The 20,804-nt window shown below is 43.8% G+C and overlaps 1 protein-coding gene across 4 annotated transcripts in view; it reads right to left on the bottom strand.

Annotated features, from left to right (window-relative positions):
- The window catches only part of EDA (ectodysplasin A), a 189,406-nt gene extending 174,246 nt beyond the window's left edge, over positions 1-15,160 (bottom strand). For all 4 annotated transcript variants that reach the window (XM_024201308.3, XM_024201309.3, XM_024201310.3 and 1 more), the window contains exon 1: positions 14,765-15,160. In XM_024201308.3, coding sequence (XP_024057076.2) covers positions 14,765-15,061 — 297 coding nt within the window. In that variant the 5' untranslated portion in view covers positions 15,062-15,160. The remainder of the gene's footprint in view (positions 1-14,764) is intronic.
- Between the last annotated feature and the right edge of the window lie 5,644 nt (positions 15,161-20,804).

Below are 20,804 nucleotides of genomic sequence, written 5' to 3'. Positions count from 1 at the left end.
GCTTTGGTCCCCCTTTTATGAGGTGGAGGCTATCAAACTATACAGACCCCTTTCCCCATAGAAATTGGGACAATCTCCTTGGGGACAGGCTGGCTAGAATAGTCAGGAGGGGGTTATATTAATAGTAAAAAGGGAGGGTAAAAAGAAGGAAGGTATGAGGGCTCAATTAGCACAAAACTGAGATGCTGAGAACAAAATTAAATCAAGGAACCAAAGGGCATGAAGAGAATAAATTCTTAACTTGCCTACATACTAATATCGGGAGCTTGGGTTACAAACAATTGGAATTGATAATTTAATAGAATAAATTCAATCTAGCTGGTATTACTGAAGCCTGGTGGGATGATTTGTATGATTGCAATGTTAAAAATCAATGGATATAACCTACTCATAGGAACATGGAGACAAAAAGGGAGAAGGAGTGACACTCTACATCAAAATAGCATTACCTGTTTCTGAGTCACTGATAACACGGAAGAAAATGATCTTGAATGCTTAAGGATCAACGGCCTGCCGGATAAAGCAAAAGATGGGGTATTAGTTGGTGTCTGCTACAGACCACCAAATCACACTAGGGAAAAGGAAGCTGTCATCCTGATGCGCCCATCTACAATGTGAAGGGGGAAAAACTGAGATAATGGTGGTTTTCAATTTGAGTGATATATGCTGGAGGTTTCATGCTGCCGGTACTAAAACATCCTTGGAATTTCTAAATACTATCTAGGACAATTTCCTAACTCAAAAAAAGTGTTGCAGCCAACACAGGGGAATTCTAGGTTAGACCTTGTCCTAACAGATAAAGAGCGACTGATCAGAAATATACAGGTTAATAGTAGTTTAGGTACAAACGATCTTGCCTTAATCACATTTATAATGTGCACACAGAATAAAATCCAGACCAGTAATGTTTTTTTTTGAGATATAGATACACACACACACACACACACACACACACACACACAGTGCTTTAACAATTATGAGCCAAATCAGTAGGAGGAAGAATTTAATCAGAAAAATATGAATGATAATGGGCAACCATTTAAGAACACTACAAAATCTACAATCCCACGAATTAGGAAGAAGCCCGGGCTAGCTAAAAAAAAAAAAAAAACAGCCTGGTTTAGAGAGGAAGTGAAGGCAACTGAACAAAAAATTATATATAAGTAGATGGAAGAAAGGGGAAGTTCGGAATTGTAGAAAATTGATAAGGGAAGCCAATGGGCACAAAGCGAAATCTATGGCCAGCAGAATTAAGGACAATAAGAATGCTTTTTTAAATAACATTGGGAACAACATGAATCCTGACAATGATATTGGTCCATTACTAGACAGAAATGGTAGAATTATCAAAAATAACGCAAAAAAAGCAGAAGTGTTCAATAAATATTTCTGTTCTGTATTTGGGGGGAAAAAAACAGATGACGCAGTCTCATCATATAGTGATAACTCTTTCCATTCCACTAGTATCTCTGCAGTATGTTAAACAGAAGCTACTAAAGTTAGACATTTTTAAATCAGTAGGTCCAGATAACTTGCATCCAAAAGTTTCAAAAGAGCATGTTGAGGTGCTCACTGGACCATTAACATTGATTTTCAGTATGTCTTTGGGCACTGAGGAAGCTCCAGAAGACTGAAAGAAAGCTAATACTGTTCCAATTTTTAAAATGGGTGAATGGGATGTCCTGAGTAAATATAGCCCAGTCAGCCTGACACTGATCCTGAGCAATATAATGGAGCAGCTGATAAGAGACTATTAATAATGAACTAAAGGAGGGTACGTAATTAATGAAAATCAACATGGGTTTATGGAAAACAGATCCTGTCAAACTAACATGGTATTTTTTTAAATGAGATTACAAGTTTGGTTAATAAAAGTAGTACTATTGACATAATAAGACTTCCGTAAGGCATTTGACTTGGTGCCACGTGACGCCTTTATTAAAAAATTAGAATATAAAATTAATAGGTCATACAATGAATGGATTAAAAGCTAGCCACCTGATAAGTCTCAAAATGTAACTAAGCAGGGAATCATCATCGGGCAGGTCTGTTTCCAGTGGAGTCCTGCAGGGATGGTTTTTAGGCCCTACGTTATTTAACGTCTATCAACGATCTGGAAGAAAAACACAAAATCACTGATAAAGTTTGCAGATGACACAAAAATTGGGTAAGTGGTAAATAATGACGAGGACAGCTCACTGATTCAGAGCAATCTAGATCACTTGGTAAACTGGGCACAAGCAAACAATGTGGGTTTTAATATGGCTAAATATAATTGTATGCATCTGAAAACAAAGAATGGAGGCCATACTTACTGGATGGGGGTTTCCATCCTGGGATGCAGAAAGAAATTTGGGGATCATGTTGGATAATTAGCTGAACAGGACCTCCCAGTGTGACACTGTGGCAAAAAGACCTAATGCAATCCTGGGATGCATAAACCAGGGAATCTCGAGTAGTAGAGATGTTATTTTACCTCTGTATTTGGCATTGGTGCAACTGCTGCTGGAATACTGTGTTGAGTTCTGGTGCCCACAATTCAAGAAGGATGTTGATAAATTGCAGAGGATTCAGAGAAGAGCCATGAGAATGATTAAAGGATTAAAAACATGTTTTATAGTGATGGACACAAGGAGCTCAATCTATTTAGCTTAACAAAGAGAAGGTTAAGGGGTGACTTGATTACAGTCCATATGTACCTACTAATATTTAATAATGGGCTTTTCAATTTAGCAGAGAATGGTATAACATGATTCAATGGCTTCAAGTTGAAACTTGACAAATTCAGACTTTAAATAAAGCGTAAATTGTGGTCCTTGATGGATTCTCCATCACTGACATTTTTCTAAGAGATATGTTCTAGGAATTATTTTGAGGAAGTTCTGTGGGCTGTGCTATATGAGAGGCCACAGACTAGATAACAATGATCCCTTCTGGCCTTGGAATCTATAAATACCCAGATACCCAGCCATCTAAAGCAAGCTTTTACAACAGCTAGGCACTTTGGCCCAGATTCATAAAGAGACTTGGGCATTGTTGCACTCTGCATGGCAATGCCTAACTTTCAAGCACCTAGAAAAGTCACAGGAACAACTCCGCAATCCACAAACCTGGAGTTAGGTACCTAGGCTCCCTATACAGTAAATGGGGAGAGAAAGGCACCTAAACTAGCCAATGGGAAATGCTTAGAGTCACTGGAGCCAAGACTGGACCCTGGATCTCCCACCTCTCAGGTGGGTCCCCTAACCAGCAAGCTACAGACTCACTCACTCCCACTTTCTCTCTCTAGTCCAATGCCTATTTACATATGGCGGAACAGCTTCAAAATAAGAGACTGAGGGAGCCCCATATCAGAATATTTAATATGTCTTCTACTACATTCAGAGACAGAAGTGATTGGACATCTTGTTCTAACATGTTATAATGGGAAAGGTCCCTAAAAAAGGACAGTAAAGGTGGATGAGGGTGGGGTAGGGAATGAAACTGGATCACATAACCCACTTCTACAACTTCTAGTACCCACCAATCTGTTGTAATGGTAGTCCATAAATGGAAGTGAGACAGGATAGGAAGATCCAAAAGTAAGTTAAAAGAACAGGAGTACTTGTGGCACCTTAGAGACTAAAATTTATTTGAGCATAAGCTTTCGTGGGCTACAGCCCACTTCATCGGATATATATATATATACACACACACACACACACACACACACACACACACACAGAGAAGATGCCATACCAGCTCTAAGAGGCTAATTAATTAAGTAAGTTGTGAGAAGTCAAATTTGTCTCAAAAGATGAAAGACGTGGGGGAAGAGATGATTTTGTGGCTGATGAGGACTTTCTCCTAGAGAACTTCTGTTATTTTCTAAGAGATTCTGTAGGTAAGCACTGATGTTAAGCTGGTTATCTATAGTAAGCCTGTGGGCTAAAAATGCTTACATTTAGGGGCTGGTGTATATACACCCAGCAACCATAGAGTCATTCTTAACTCTTTGAGGGTGTGAAAAGCATCATCTGTCTCATCAAACAAATTACAACCCTCAAAAGGGGAGATCCTCAAACAGTTGTCTGTAATTCTCTAGAAATCTCTGAAGACCTGAACATTATGTTGCCATGAACCTATATGTTTTATCAATTGTATTGAGAGCTGTCTGATCCTCTACTACAATAGACTAAAATTCGCCTCTAGAGTCCTGAGGCAATTCAGCAATAAATGTTAGCATCAACTCCCAATTAATAAAAATTGTACTTGACCAATGCATCTTGGTAATCTGAAATCTTAATTTGTCTTGAGGTAGAACACCACTTGCTACTGAAGAAGTCTAGCCCTTTTGGCTCCTTGTCCTTCGGAGCAGATCTCTGATAGCGGCTGCCAATGAAAGAGCTCACTGCTGTCAGCAAACTGCCTGGTAGTGGGTGAGTATAAAACTGTTCAAACCCTTCAAACCCACTGTATGATACCTGGTAGCATCAGTCTGCTTACTTCAAAGCAAGAGCTAAAGAAGCTGGGTGTCTACCATACAGAGTTTTTGTTTGGTCTAAGAGACTCTTGTGGATTGGGAGACCTAGGTGTCTAGTGCTGAAGTATGCGCAGCATCCAGCAATTTATGTGGTCTGGAATTCCTTGCTCTGGAATATCAAGAGTTGAGGCTACCCTCCTCACCAAGTCCTGAAAAATCTTTTGGCTGTGCAGTTGACAATGGCTCTGGGATTACCACTTCTTGATATGTGCAAGGATGGACTGGTCTTTCACTTGCAATACCTCATTCAAAGGAGACACCTCCTGAGTTGGTTCCACTTAGCGTAGAGATGAGAGTTCCCTTCTTGATAGTTCAGGAGATCTAGGTCTAGAAGAAGCTACTGAAACAGGTCTCCTAAAATCAAGTCCCCCCAAGAACACCAGAAATTCTAGGGATGCTGAAATAAGGCACTGGTGACCAAGTAAGTGGGTACCAATGTTCTGAGTCTATGTGGATCCCCGGTTTTAGTAATATTTGAGGGGTAGTGATCCAGAGAGTCCAGATACACAGATTTTTCAGGGGAAGGCTTTCCATCTTCTTCAGAACAGATGAGGTAAAGAAGGAGGAGTCCTCATGAAAAGGAGAAGCTGTAGTAGTGAGAGTGAATTCTAGTCTGATTCCATCTGGTACCAGTACAGTAGAGTGAAGGCAGTGCAGGAGGAAATAGAGAATTCAGTAACAAAGAGGTCTCAGGTTGCAAGATATGATCGCAGAGTTGAAAGGGCCAATGATGACATTGGTACTGTAATTGAAAGCAGGCATAGGATTGGTGCCAGAAGATGCTGATTCTAGCAAAATCTCATTGGAGCCATAGGAGCACTAGACATTGGCTACCTTGTGCGACCACTGTGATACCAGTGCCTGGTCATGCAATCTCTGTACCAAGTCATCCAGCATCATTGATACAGTTATGGAGAAGATCTGAGGCAAGTCTAAGGCCAGATTAGCTCCAGCCCAGTAGTGGGATGGGTGCTAAGGGAACTTTTTTAAAAAAGCTTTGAGCTGCCATATATGTCAGATGATCTGGAGGTTTGGGGGCTTTGATGACATGTTTAGAGAAAGGGATCTGTATCACTTCTTGTAGACTTGATGCTTCCCACTACTTCTGTCTCTAGAGGGATTCCTCAAACCAGAAGATTCAGGTCACGTGTACACTACGGCCACCACAGTGGCATAGCTATGCTGGCATAACCCTGTAGTGTAGACAGAGCTTACAGCAATGGAAGAGGTTTTACTGAACGACAGTAGCTAGGTTTACAGAAGCATTCTTCCCTCAACCTAGCAGAGTCTACACCAGGCTTAGGTCAGTATAGTTATGGTGATGAAGCCATTTGTTTAATTTAATAGAGGATTTATTGGTGTGGTTAAGTAAATTAATGTGTGATGGCTAGGTTTAAATAGGATAGGATCATAGGAGTATAAGGTTGACAAGCATTTATGAGCGATGAGAGTATTAGTTATATAAGCAAAGTAAAGCTGTAGTGCAAAGCCTGCAGGCTGAGGCCTGTAAGATTTCAGCTTAGCCATACTAGGCTTTAGGCCTAAGGAGGGTTGATGTAAATAGGTGACCCAGGAATAACCTTGTACCAGTTAAGATACAAGATTACAGTAAAAAACAAGCCAGTGGGTAATGTTTGGGAAAATATGCCACAATGTAACCATCTAGACCACAAGACACCCAACTGTAACATCATGAGAAATTCTGCAGTAGCCGCAGGTTACCATGAAGACTAGACTATGTAGATGCTAACAAAAATAGAAGAACTAAGAGGATAACTTATGAAAAGTGGAGCACCCCAAAGTTTATGGGTTGTGGAAGTGAAAACAAGGAAAAAGGGGTTGACACCCTTATGCCTATGTCTGAATCTAGGATAAAAGGTGTTGCCCAGCCTGTGTGCTGGGAGGAAGAAACACACAGGGAGATACCAGGATGATAACCACTCCAGGGTCCACCAGCAGGCGATGAGTGATGTCAGTCATAGGGCTAAACACTTTGCATTCTCTCTCTCTCTCTCTCTCTCTGTTATTGTATTTTAGTTTTAGTTTAGAATTTGTTAATAAAGGAACTTGTAATAAACTGGACTTGTTTCTCATGTGCTCCTAGAGTCTCTTAATACTAATAACATTCCTGATGCTGTAGCCCTCAGGAGAGTGAATCTTTACAGATCAATGTCTTAGACCGCATTGGTTAATCAATACACCCATCCATCATTAACGCTACAGTGGATTTTTCACACCCGTGAATGCCATAGTTACATTGAACTAAGTTTTACGCATTGACCAGGCCACAGTAGCATCTTCCACAATCTCTGAAGACAGACATACAGAAGCACTTCTCTCATCCTTAGTTTCTGCTGCAAGGAATCTTGGGTCATAGGCCAGATTCATTGGTCAGAGACAGGATGCATTGATTTTTCAAAGAGGAACATCCTAAGGTGAGACTCCCATGCTCACCAAGTCCTCCTGGTAAATGCAGCATGTATTTGAAATAAGCCCTTCATCAAGGTAGGTCAAACATCTTCTGTAGCCATCATTTAACAGCATCACTGCCTCACAAAATGGGTAGCTTTTGAATCTCAGGAATTTATGGTCAGTCACGCTGACTGAATTGGTACCAAAAACCTCCTGGGAAGGAAAATACAAAGTACGCAGTTTCCCCAACAGGAAACTCTACAAAATTCCTATACTAAACCTAACCTACCACTAACAATTTACAGCTATTTACAGAATAGAAGGCTGCAAAGTGTCCTAGAAGTGAGCTCCAACTTGTAGCCCCAAGTAGTGAGAAGGAACTGAGGGATGCCGCTGGGGTATCCCCACCCTGTATGCCCTCAGAAGCACAAGGATACTCAGGGTGCATGCGCCACTCCAACAATTACTGCTGATCAGAAGTCTCCAGCTTGAGTGTACTATGCACACCTCAAACAGTAGAGAACATATATGGGCAACACATCTTGAAGAAGAGTTCTAGATGCAGGCAAATACAATTATATAAGTTGTAGTTAAACCAAAATTGTAATGAAATACTTAAAATGCAGATATCTGAATATAACTGTTTTACACAGAGAAGTGCAGATGATCTCTGAAAATATTACAATACTAGTGAAACGTGTTGAAGATAGGAATGGGATAAACTCCTTGAAAGGAGTAAATTAAAAATATTGTTTCAGACATCTGAATAAAAATTGCTGTCCACTACAGAATTTAAAGATAGATTTTAGAAGACAGGTATTTGTATTAGTGCCGAGTTTTATGTAGGAGGACAGCAATATCAAGTCTTTCCACACTGTATAACCAACTGTCCTTTTCCCTGCAGAAAAGCCAGTCTACCATAATCATTCCATCCCCAAGATGATTTGATCAGGAATTCTCATCCTTTACTATAACATTATTGCCATGAAGTGATATGAGGAACAGAGCAAGATTCCTTCCTGTGGAAGAATCCTTTCCAAGTACAGCTAGTTATTCCTGTTGTATTTAGTCCAGGCAATTTAGTTGTTGCAATGTTACTAAGTAACATTCTGCAGTAGATATGCCAAATCTTATTCTTACCCAGAAGTCTCACTCCTACACCTACATTGCCTTACCAAGAAAACAGACAAAGTGTTAGAATGCATTGCTGAAAACTTGAATGATACTCAGGGTCTGTTGCAAAAAGTAATGATGTATTAATATATCAGCCAATAACTGCTATGATAATGCCCATCAATGGTAAAAAGAGGAGAGCTTGCTCCATCTGTAGTTTTGATTTCATATAAATCTATCTACAACCGGAAGAACAACTGCTTGGATGCAACCAGTGAGAAAACAGAACAAAACAAAAAACACGAGTTACCGTAGAGATTTGCAGATACTGACGTGAGAGAATACCTCTGTTTAGCATTTATACCAACTTGACACCCAGCCAATGTTCCATCTCTCCCCCTTCCATTTTTTTTTTTTAAACTTAGTGCAGTACATTTATACACCAAAGGCAAACAAGAGGGCTTTAATCCGAAGGCTACATCTGAGGAAGATATCCTCTATGTTGATAATGGTAGATACTGGTGACCAAATTGTTGCTTTTGCAGGTTTTTTCTATATGAAGCTCTAATAGCAACTAAATTACATATTAGGAAGTCTCATTAAGTAGGCCATAATGTCTCAGGAAAAGGTCTGATGTGTCATAATTAAGGTTATGGTTCTGTCACAGGTATTTTTAGTAAAAGTCAGGGACAGGTGGTGAGCAATAAACAAATATTCACGGAAGCCAGTGATCTGTCCCTGACTTTTACTAAAAATACCCTGGGAGGGACAAACAGAGCGCTGCCAGGTCTTGCAGCTGCTCCGGCCCCACAACTGCTCCTGTGGCAGAAGCTAACTGCTGCTGCTCCAGCCCCCGAGGAGCTGACCCAGCCCTGGCCAGCTGCTTCGGCAGCCCCCACCTCCAGCCACTGCTCCAGCAGTCCCAGAGCTGGCCACTGGTCAGCTCTTCCAGTGGCTGCTGCTCTGGCAGCCCCGGGGCTGACAGCTGCTCCAGCCCTGCTGCAGATGAAGTCCCAGAGGTCCTGGGAAAAAAAAAAAAAAAAAAAAAAATCATGGAATCCATGACCTCCATGACAGAATCGTATCCTTAGTCATAATTGATGGATAGTTGATTTAACTCCAAGAAATAGGATGTTTTTTGTTTCTTCCATGGCAGTCGCAAGGGGGCAATAGTCTCACCTTACATTCGTTAAAAGCAAAGCTTCAAAATCCATCACCTGCTAGATGTCAGCAGAGAATTATTCAGAATCATTGCTCAGATTATAGGCAAAGGAACAGACTGATTCAAACAGAATTTAGTGTTTTTAAGCTAAACTCTAGAGCAAGTTTCAGGACTACTTTGGGGGGGAAATTACTGGAGATACAGTTCTTTAACAGGAGTTCTCACCCACTGACTTATCTTGAGGTAATTTCTTAGAGAAAAGAGCTACCACAAAGGTTTCAAACTGAATTAAGTCACTGCAGTCTATAGAGTGCAGTACAGATGGGATTCTCCTTTTCAATAGGGGGTTAATTGAAGATTATACCTAAGAAACATTGCCTTGAGAAACAGGCTACACTAGTCTCAGTCCCTTCCCATTCAGATGTTCATAAAACATAAGCCTGACTTCACAGTAACTATAGTCAAGATCCTATTAGAAGCACACAAAAGTAACTTGGAGGTTCTTTATATTAAAGGACTTTTGCTGTTATACCAGCTTTCCCAGGCTTCTTTGTACTCTATAGAAGTAAAAATCCGTGTGCACTCCTTTTATAAGACTCACATCCGTCCTGGATGATTTGATTCTTACAAGCGGTTGATTCGTACAAATGGAATATTTTAGGTATAGGAATGATTTTGTCCCAGTGGTTTTGATCACCATATGCGGGTGATTCTTATAAATGGAGTGCACTGTATTTGTATTCAGTCAAATAGTAATCCAAAACATGCACAGATAGTAATGCAAGTGTCAATCTGATCCTTCTTATGATGTGATGTTTAACCAAATTAGGCAACTATTTGTACTCTAGAACTGTACAGTGCGTGTCAGCAAATGCAGGAACTAGAAAGGTAAAATTCAAGATACTCCTCAAAATAAGCCCTCAAAGTAACTGAGCCTTGAGTGCATGCTGCAGGGCTCAAATGCCACATTAATGACTTCTTTACAATGAAATATTATATCTGAATTAATTTCTACATTTGAAGAATAAATTAGTGCATCTTAAGCAGGGCCGGCTCCAGGCACCAGCTTGTCAAGCAGGTGCTTGGGGCGGCCGCTCCGGAGAAGGGCGGCACATCCAGGTATTCGCAGCAATTCGGCGGACGGTCCCTCACTCCACCTGGGAGCGAAGGACCTCCCGCCAAATTGCTGCCGCAGATCACGACTTTTTTTTTTTTTTGGGCTGCTTGGGGCGGCCAAAACCCTTGAGCCGGCCCTGATCTTAAGCCTACATCTGTGATGCAACCCGCTGTCCATTCTTTGAAAATGCACTTAGTCATGAAGTGCCTGTCAAACTCAAATACAGCATTGATACTGAACTATTTCTATAGTCAAGCAATTTAATTTGAACAGATTGCTTGTATTGTACCAATTTAGATCGGACACCTACCTGTGCGCTATGTAACATCAAAAATGGCAGCAATCTAAGAGTTAAAGATAAAGTAGCATTACCAAACTGCTGACGCAACAACAGTGGACCTACTGGGACAAAATTAGGAACTGCAATTCCTCAACCTTTGCCATGAAAGAGCTGTCCTTGTATCTGAAATGAAATGCAGTTACATGTTTGACTACACTCTGAGATAGGAAAGCACAATTATTAAGCTGCCAAATCTCACTCCTGTCATGAGGTCATTTTTTGGAGCTCAGCCAAACAAGATTCCTGCCAACAGCCTGTTCTGTCCAATGAAGATATCTATGCTGACCATTGCTGCAGATTCCTTCCCAAAAAAATGCAGGAAACCTATTTTAAAAAAAATATCAAAATTGTCCACATTTACAGCAGATTGAATGACTTCAATAATCAATACAAGTTGTAATCACTCTAGATTTGTGTTGAAATAAGATTTCCGTTTGGTTGTTTTTAAGTGTGATAGATTATAAATACTTGTATATTCATGGCACACTTTGTGTTAATTTATTAGCACTATGAATGTTGTAAGTAAAATCATGCATATTTAAAACTAGTTTAGAGATTGATATCTAATGATTATTGTAAATGCTGTGGAATAATGTTAGTTTTAAAACAGTAGTAATTTTTTTTTTTTTAATAGCCTGCTCAATTTTATTTTCTTCTGATGGCATTCACAGGGTGCTGCTAGTTACTATTGGTATTTGGACATACAGAAAAGAATATAAGCAACAAATGATATATCAGAGATGTGTACAGTATTTAATTTTAACAAATATTACAGTGCCTCTGATAATTTTGGATTATTATTTCATAATAATATCTAGATAGGACTCTGGTTACAACATAACTTTTCAAATGGGGCTAATGTTATGTTTTATAAAGCAGCTGGAAACCTTAATCATAATGAAGAAGTTTATTGTGTATTTTGTATTACTTAGCACAGTTGGTGTTGATTTTTAATTACAAAATTTTACTCACGCTCTAACCACAATAGTTTATGTAATATAAAACTACATGCCTTAAAATTTATCTATTTTCCCACAAAGATTGAAGTAATCCTTTTTCAAGCTCCTTGCAAAGACAAAGACAGGTGAAAAGGAGGTGAGTATTCCTGAATATTATCAATTACACATATAGTCAAAGGCACCATGCTCTGAATATGCACATACTGTTCAGTTACCTACAGGTAGTCATTTCAAGGACAAAAGTGTAGTATACTGTCCCTTAAATTGGCATTTGCATGTTCTCATTATTACTTAGAATATTTCCATCACAATCAAGCATTTTAATGTTCTACTGCCCAGCTATACAAGAATGAACATATTTAGACTATTAACTTACCTGGAGTGATTCAAACTACACAGACAACATTTGGACTTCAGTCTGTATCCAAACTGATCAATTACCCTAAATCCATATACAACAGAGCACATATGGTTTAACTACTTAATCTGGTTAAGTGGAATCACTGTTTTATTATTTCATGGTACTTGTTCGGTCGGATAGCTTTTAAGAGTCATCTTATTTCGCATGAAGGCCCCTGAGGAACTTCAAGCATGCAGGAGTAATATTGTACAGCTGAATACAGTACGAGGCAATCTAAAGATTTAATATATCAAATAGTCAGTTTCAATTAATTTTACATTGACAAGGCTTAACAAAGAATGAAAAACTGTTAGAACTCGATAGTTTTTATTTGAGTTCAATAGGTAGCTTATTTTTACTGTTTGTAGCTACAATAGAGTCTGTTTCCCATAATCAGTTGTGGTTCATGTACAGTACATTAAAATTGCAGACTTGTTGAGACTTGAACAGTGAGATCGATGGCTTATGGTCAACTGCCAAGTAGTGGAAACTTTTATTCCAAATTCATGGATTTTTCAAGGCTATGTATTTCTATAATGAGGAGGGAAGCAACTGTAATAACTCCTACATGGGCTGAGGCAGGACTTTATGCTTGCTACACAATGGCTTTCTTTACAAGTACCCCTTCACCCACAATTGTGCTTTTCACCCAGGAAGGAGAATGTGTCACTGGAGTTTACGCTCAGCAGGGACCACCATTCCACCTCCAATCGTAGGATTATACACTTCTAAAGACAAGTAACTGGACGGATTGAATTATTCTTAACAAAAGCAGGCTGCCTTCCCCAACCTTACTGACTAGCCATTGTTTATAGAGTGACTCCACATATGGGGTGATGACCTGAACGTGATGAGCAGGAGCCTGAGTCCCCATTTCCGCTCAGTCTATGGCAGTACCGGACAGGGAGAGTGGCTTCAGACTCCACCTTCTCCAATGGTGTTGCATGAAAAATGAAGGTGGAGGGAAAACAAGAGAAGAATCCAGTTTATTGCCCCCACTCAACCTTTCAGACAGTTAGGCCAGCAGCTATTAGCATAGAGTCAGCCCCTCCTCCCCTATCCTTATTGAAAACCAAATGTCACTTTTGGCTCAATAGGGGAAAAAAAGCAATAGACACCCCAAACCAGAAGAGGAAAGAGCAGCACACAAAAAGGGATCCAAGAAAAGCGATATGAGAGGAGGCAAGAGAATTATATAACTATAATCTCCGCCTTAAAATTAAGCAGTTAAAATTTGAGAACAATCAGTTAAAGAATGTTTATTCTGTGTGATCATTACATAAATACTATTGTTACAATTAACACCTAAGATTACAGCATTTTAAAAGGTAAGTAAAAATCTTTGTTTTCTCTGTGTGTTTGACAGTGTTGTGTGTCTTGTCAGTTCTATAGTTTCACCTTCCCTCTGGATAGTCAATTTCCCCAGTTGTTAGTGTCAACCTTTCAGAATACAGTGGAGAAAACACATTTTGTCATAGAAAGTGTAATTTAAAGCCACAGAAGTTAGTAGAGGGTTCAACAGCAGTTGTAGATGAAACCATTCAATTCATTTAAAAAAAAAAAGTGTTAGATTTAAGTGAATAAAAGTGATAAAAGTGTTGATTAACATCAATAATGATATGAAAACAGAAAAAAAAAATTCCCTAAATTTCCATCTCGTATTTGAAAGTATAGGTACCTGGAGTATAAAAATCAAACAGGTGATCAGGACCCTTATGAAGGATATCAGACTATTTTTTTAAAAGCTATTCAACTTTCATGAGACTGAGTACCATAAGGGAGAGTGATAAAGTTAATGCTTCTTGAATTGCTAAAAAGGTCTGGAAGAAGCCAGAGATAAGAAAATTGTTGCAAGAGCATCGGGGAGGATTCTAATGTTTATCAGGACAATTGTCACTTGAAGTATCCCTTCAGGCTTGTATTGTACTAAATCGCCAAGATTCACAACAAAGAAAATGATGAAGGGGGCGGGGAGGAGGGGAGAAAAGGTCCATCTAAACATACATCTGAAGTACAAAACCTCACAAGGCTAAAAAGGTTGAGTGTATAGCATTATAGAACACTTTTCGAATTTCTCTAATTGGTGACAAGGGTTTTCCTTCCTACTAATCCAAGACAGCAACAAGGTCTCTCACCCATGCATTCTCTACCCCTGAAATGTTTGGTCAAACTATCTTTATAGTCCTCTATCTGAATATGATGAAAGCATGCACCCACCTGGCCAGAAGAGGCATGCATGATATTCCAAAGTTGCAGCCACAAGCCATCATGTTCTTAAGTCTGTTGCTTCGAGGAAGGAGAGAAGGACCAGACTCACCTTTCCAAAGAGGTTGTACCAAGCCTGTGTTAAAAGCCCTAACATGGGCGAGGGACTGGATGGAATTCACTCTTGCAGGTGAAACAGAAGCCCCAGCGTTAGTATTAGGTGACATTAACATCATGCTGGGGAGACGAAGAAATTCTTCAAGACAGAGAATTTGTTTCACAGTGATCGAGAAGGGAGCATGCCAAGCAGCAGGACGTTCTCCCCAATGCCCAGCCACCCTCACCTGTCTCCAAGACAGACTCGATCAGCCCTGAAGAGCAGCTGCAAAAAAGCCGGCTGTCTAAGGAGTGCAGACACTTGCCCTGTACTTCCCCTGTCCACTCGCATACCCCGCAAAGCCGCCCCCACGCTCACACTCCTAGTACCTCCAAGATCCAGAGTCACCCCATTGTTCCCCAGTGCCCGTGACTCACCTGCTGGCGGCGGTCCGTGGGTTCGGCGAAGCGCTGCAGGCGGGCCGAGCCAGAGGAGCCCGGGGCGACCGCGGTACCCCCGTGACGGGGAGAAGGCGTGGGATCGGGGTCCCGCTCCCGGCGGAGCTCGGAACGCAGCTCCAGGTAGCAGCCCAGGGTAAGGAGGTGCAGCGCAAGCGAGAGCGCGAAGAAGCCCAGGAAGAGGCGCCAGCTGCCTCCGCCGCTGCCCCGGCGGCCACAGGCGCAGCCACCTCCGTCAGACCGGGGCGCCGCCTGCTCCCTACGCTCGGAGCTCATGGTCAGTACCACCGCAGGCGAGTCCTGCGAGGAAAAAGAGGATTGGCTACTGCTCCATCCTCGCCCGAGGAACCCCAAGCCGGAGCCGCGGCCAGAACAGCCGCATGAAGCGCCCGGCCGGGGGAGGAGCCCGCAGGGGAGGAGCCGCCACGGCCTCCGACACGCCTGGCTCCTTGTCCAGACAAGGCCTGGAGGCGGGGCAGCTAGGGGACTCCGCCTTACCTCGCCAGGCCTCTATTTAACTCTTCCCTGGCGGTTGGGCTCTGGCGGCTTAGATTTGCCTTTATCTCATCCCCATTATCCCGGGGAGAGGAATCTGCCTAGGAGCACAGGGTACAGCCTAGAACCCAGGAGTCCCCCCTCAAAAACAGAGACCTAACTCCCTGCTTAGCGCCCCCTGCTGACATGGTGGCAATTAAAAAATATTGTAAGTTTTTACAGTCAATCACTGATACGTTCTTTCAATCATCAGGAGATTTTTGTCTGAGAATATACATATTACTACTAATAGTAAATCAGACAATGAATGGTGGCAAAAGATGGAATGTTGGTGCTAAGGGAGCTCTCAATTAGGATGCTATCTAAGGCATGATGAAGGGGCTGGAGTAACAAGCAGAGGCTCACAGCACTGCTCTAAAGGTTTTTCCCTATAGACCAGGCACACATACTTGCCACAAAAGACTTTCCATAGCTTTAATTTCCCACTGTGAGATATGTTGAGTAATATAAAGACATAGGCTGGAAGAATACTGCCAACAGCTGTAGTTGCCCCTCCAAATGTTATTTCCTTTTGGAATTACATCACAGTCAATGTCAGGTAAAGATGCAGATCACCTTGTCCAAATAAGCAAGTCTTAGGAAGAAATGAACTGAAGCTTAGGATGCAAAGCAATAAAAATATAAAGCAAAGATGAAATATGCTCTTTGTTAAGATCAGACAAAGATCACCTTATTGGTAGCACTGCCGAAAGATAGCATGATTTAGCAGCATGGAGCCCACCCTCCAGGAGTAGTGGCTAGAGGGGACCTGCAGGGACAGCAGCAGGTGAGAGAGACAGAGATAGCAGCAGAGAGGGTGCCAGTACTTACCCTCAGCAGTCAAGACATATCTATGTGCATGGGTAAGCACAGGGGCGGCAGGTTTGTATAATTTTTGGTGGTGCCCAGAATGGGTCCAAGCAGGGCTGGCTCCAGGCACCAGCCAGGGCGGGCTCCAGGCACCAGCCCACCAAGCTTGTGCTTGGGGCAGCACCTGGAGGGGGGCGGCGCGGCACTCCGGCTCCGGCCGCCGGGGAGAGCGGGGCCACGGCCGGGCTCGCCGCCGGGGAGAGCGGAGCCCCGGCCGGGGCTCGCCGCCCTCCCCCCGGGGCCCCGGCCGCCCCCCCCCCCCCCGCGCCCTCCCCTGCCACGCTAGGGGGTGTGGGGGGCGGAGGCTTTTTTGCCTGGGGTGGCAAAAAAGCCAGAGCCGGCCCTGGGTCCAAGTCTCTCCCCCCCCCGGCCTTGTAAGCCAATATATATTTTTTAAAATAATGTAAAAATGGACTGGAAACAGTAAGCGTTTAACAGTTTCCCTATATTGCATAATGGGGGGGGGAAGATGAGGGCTCTGGCTGGGGGTGAGGGGCTCAGGGCTAGGGCAGAGGGTTGGAGTGGGGGGGGGGGGTGAGGGCTCCGGCTGGGGGTGAGGGGGTTGGGGTATGGGAGGGGCCCAGGGGCTGGGGGGGAGGGTTGGGGGGCACGGGGGGGGGGGCTCGGGCGGGGGGTGGGCGCTCTGGGATAAGGAGGGGCTGGGGATGAGGAGTTTGGGGTGCAGGCAGGCTGCCCCAGAGCTGGGGCCAGAGAGTTGGTCACCACAGTCCCCCCAGCCCTCTCTGCCCCCTCACCTCCCGGGCAGCACCCTCACCCTGCACCACTGTCATTGCACGTGCTCCTAGGGGCTGGGCCCCTCTCAGGTCCAGGAAGACCCCTCACCTCCCCAGTGGTGGGTGCCGGGGCGGGGGGGAAAGGGCTGCCATCACATGTATGCCTTCTCCCTCCGCAGGTGCCGCCTCAGCCTGCTGCCAGCACCACTCCCTTTTGTAGCCGGCAGCAGCTGGCGAGGGAGTACAGCACAGAGTTGCAGGGCAGCCACCCGCGGCACAGGCAGGGACGCTCCAAGGGAGGTGCGCTGGGGCAGCAGGTGGGGCCAGGGGAAGCATGTGGAGGTGGTAGGCAGGGATGGGGGACACTCCAGGGGAAGCGCGCAGGGCAGCAGGTGGGGCTGGGAGAGCGACCCGGCCCCAAACATTGGTGGAGCTGGGCCCCACTGCTCTGAATTTGCTGGCACACAGGCACCCCGGGCCCATAAAACTCACCATCCCTGGATAAGCATGCATTTTCACACTCCTGCAACAGTTTGCTGCTGGGGTGGTGTTGGAAGGGGGCTATTAAGATTCATGGAACAGTTTGTCTCTCTTACAGCTACTGTTTCAAGCTCTTTCCAGTAAGGCTGTCCCAATTAACTCACTCAATTAACTCCAAAAAATTAATTGTGATTAAAAAAATTAATCATGATTAATCGCAGTATTAATCGCACTGTTAAACAATATAATACCAATTTAAATGTATTAAATATTTTGGATGTTTTCCTATATTTTAAAATAAATATGTTGATTTCAATTGCAACACAGAATACAAAGTGTACAGTGCTCACATTATTTTTATTACAATATTTGCACTGTAAAAATGATAAACAAAAGAAATAGTATTTTTCAATTTACCGCATACAAGTACTGTAGTGCCATCTCTTTATCATGAAAGTGCAACTTACAAATGTAGAATTTTTTTGTTACATAAATGAACTCAAAAACAAAACAAAGTAAAACTTTAGAGCCTACAAGTCCACTCAGTCCTACTTCTTGTTCAGCCAATCACTAAGAGAAACAAGTTTGTTTACATTTACAGGAGATAATGCTGCCCGCTTCTTATTTACAATGTCACCTGAAAGTGAGAATAGGCATTCGCATGGCACTTTTGTAACCGGCATTGCAAAGTATTTACGTGCCATATATGCTAAACATTCGTATGCCCCTTCATGCTTCGGCCACCATTCCAGAGGACATGCTTCCATGCTGATGATGCTCATTAAAAAAATAATGTGTTAATTACTTAGCGACTGAACTCCTTGGAGGAGAATTTTATGTCTCCTGCTTTGATTTACCCGTATTCTGCCATATATTTCATGTTATAGCAGTCTTGGATGATGACCCAGCACATGTTGTTCGTTTTAAGAACACTTTCACTGCAGATTTGACAAAAACGCAAAGAAGGTACCAATGTGAGATTTCTATAGATAGCTACAGCACTCGAACCAAGATTTAAAAATCTGAAGTGCTTTCCAGAATCTGAGAGGGACAAGGTATGGAGCATGCTTTCAAAAGTCTTAAAAGAGCAACACTCTGAGGCGGAAACTACAGAACCCAAACCACCAAAAAAGAAAATCAACCTTCTGCAGGTGGCATCTGATTCAGATGATGAAAATGAACATGTGTCAGTCCACACTGCTTTGGATCGTTATCAAGCAGAACCCGTCATCAACATGGATGCGTGTCCTCTGGAATGGTGGCTGAAGCATGAAGGGACATATGAATCTTTAGTAGGGTTACCATACGTCCGTATTTTCCCGGACATGTCCTGCTTTTTAGTTGTTAATCACTGTCCGGGAGGATTTTTTAAATATATATAAATGTCTGGAAAATACGGAGGTATGATAACCCTACGCACTGCCTCCTCTTGGGGTGTCAGCTCGCTGCAGCCTGCGGATTGCAACCCCCCTCCCCCCATGCTGCTGCAACCCCGCGCCCACGGTGGCGTCTCTGCAGGCAGCTGCAGGGGACCCGTGGCTGCTTCTCCCTCCTCCGAGCATTCCCCGCGGCTCTGGCAGAGCCTCAGTCTCCCCCCTCCGTTCCGGCCGTGCAAGAAGCCCCCCGCCAGCGGTCCATGCAGCCGGGGCTGCCTCCCCCCCGCGGAGCCGCTGCCGGGTCCTGGCGCTGGGAGAAGTTTCTCGGTGCGCGGTGGCGGCTCTCGGGAGCCTGAGCTCCCCCACCCGGGAAGAACCCGCGTTGCAGCGCCTCCCGCAGCCGCCCGGCCTGAGCTGCCGTAGCCTCGCCGAGTCCGGCTGGGAGCGGGGTGGAGGCTCCCCTGAGCCCGGGGGCAAGGCCTGGGCCACGCACGCAGCACTTCTCTGCTCCAGCCTGGCCAGAGAGGGAGCCTGCGGCTAGGATGCAGCCTAGCAGGTGGGAGCATGCTGGGGCTGGGATGCCCAGCTCGGGGGCAGGCCCGGGGCCCGAAGCAACTTCCCGTCCCCCGGCTCCGGCTGCTGCTGCGCGGGGGAAGCACCCGGCCAGGGGCGCAGGGACTGGAGAGTGGTGGGAGCCCGGGGAGGAAGCGGCTGTTTCGGGTGGCTGCGAGGGAGGGGGAATGTGGCGAGCTCAGGGGAGGAGGTGGGGCTGGGATTTGGGGAAGGGGGCCAATAGGGCAGAGAGGGGGCAGAGTTGGGACAGGGACTTTGGGTGGGGAAGGGGTTGGAATGGGGGCGGGGAAGGCGCCCCATGGAGTGTCCTCCTTTTTCAGTGTACAAATATGGTAACCCTATCTTTAGTACATCTGGCACGTAAATGTCTTGCAACGTCGGCTGCAACAGTGCCATGCGAATGCCTATTCTCACTTTCAGGTGACATTGTAAACAAGAAGCAGGCAGCATTATCTCCTACAAATGTAAACAAGCTTGTTTGTCTGAGCGATTGGCTGAACAAGAAGTAGGACTGAGTGGACTTGCAGGCTCTAAAGTTTTACATTGTTTTGTTTTTGAATGCAATTTTTGGTACATAATTCTATATATGTAAGTTCAACTTTCATGATAAGGAGATTTCACTACAGTACTTGTGTTAGGTGAATTGAAAAATACTATTTCTTTTGTTTTTACAGTGCAAATATTTGTAATAAAAATAAATATAAAGTGAGCACTGTACACTTTGTATTCTGTGTTGTAACTGAAATCAATATTTTTTAAAATGTAGAAAACAGCCAAATGGTATTCTATTATTGTTTAACAGTGCAATTAATCATGCGATTAATCACAATTAATCACAGTAAAATCCAGAGCAATGAGTAGCTGCGTCATCCTTGCCCTGTAACCTAGCTGTGTCATCCTTGTAACCTGGCATGCCCTTTACAATGCTGTGCTGCTGTAGCCTCCAATCTGGACCGCTCACAAACAGCCTCCAGCGTGTAAGTCACTCCCAGCTATGTCTGCATGTGTCTCAGCCAGCCAGCCACACCTTGGCTCTTATCAGTTTTAAAGATTACCACACATCACAGAGTATGTCTTCACTAGCAATGTTAAAGTGCTACTGCGGCAGCGTTGCTGCAGCAGTGCTACCGTGGCAGCACTTTAATGTGGCTGTGTAGTCACGGCACCAGCGCTCTCCCAGCTGGAGTAGCTCCCAGCACTGGTGCACTCTCTACACTGCCATGTTACAGAGCTGAAACTTGCAGCACTCAGGGGGGTGTTTTTTCACACCCCTGAGGGAGAAGGTTGCAGTGCTGTAAAGTGGCAGTGTAGACAAGGCTTTAGTCTCAGATTTCCCTGCAGAAACATATGTCCTGTACTGCCCAGCCCTCTTCTAGACAGTATAAATATATTAAGTCCATTATGCCTTTACAGGAATAATATACACACTACTTGTTACCCCAAATGCAATTA

This window comes from Terrapene carolina, unplaced genomic scaffold, assembly GCF_002925995.2.
Source record: "Terrapene carolina triunguis isolate 2854851 unplaced genomic scaffold, T_m_triunguis-2.0 Scaffold131, whole genome shotgun sequence".
In the NCBI taxonomy this organism is placed as follows: Eukaryota; Metazoa; Chordata; order Testudines; family Emydidae; genus Terrapene; species Terrapene triunguis.
This window is presented reverse-complemented; position numbering and strand designations above follow the sequence as displayed.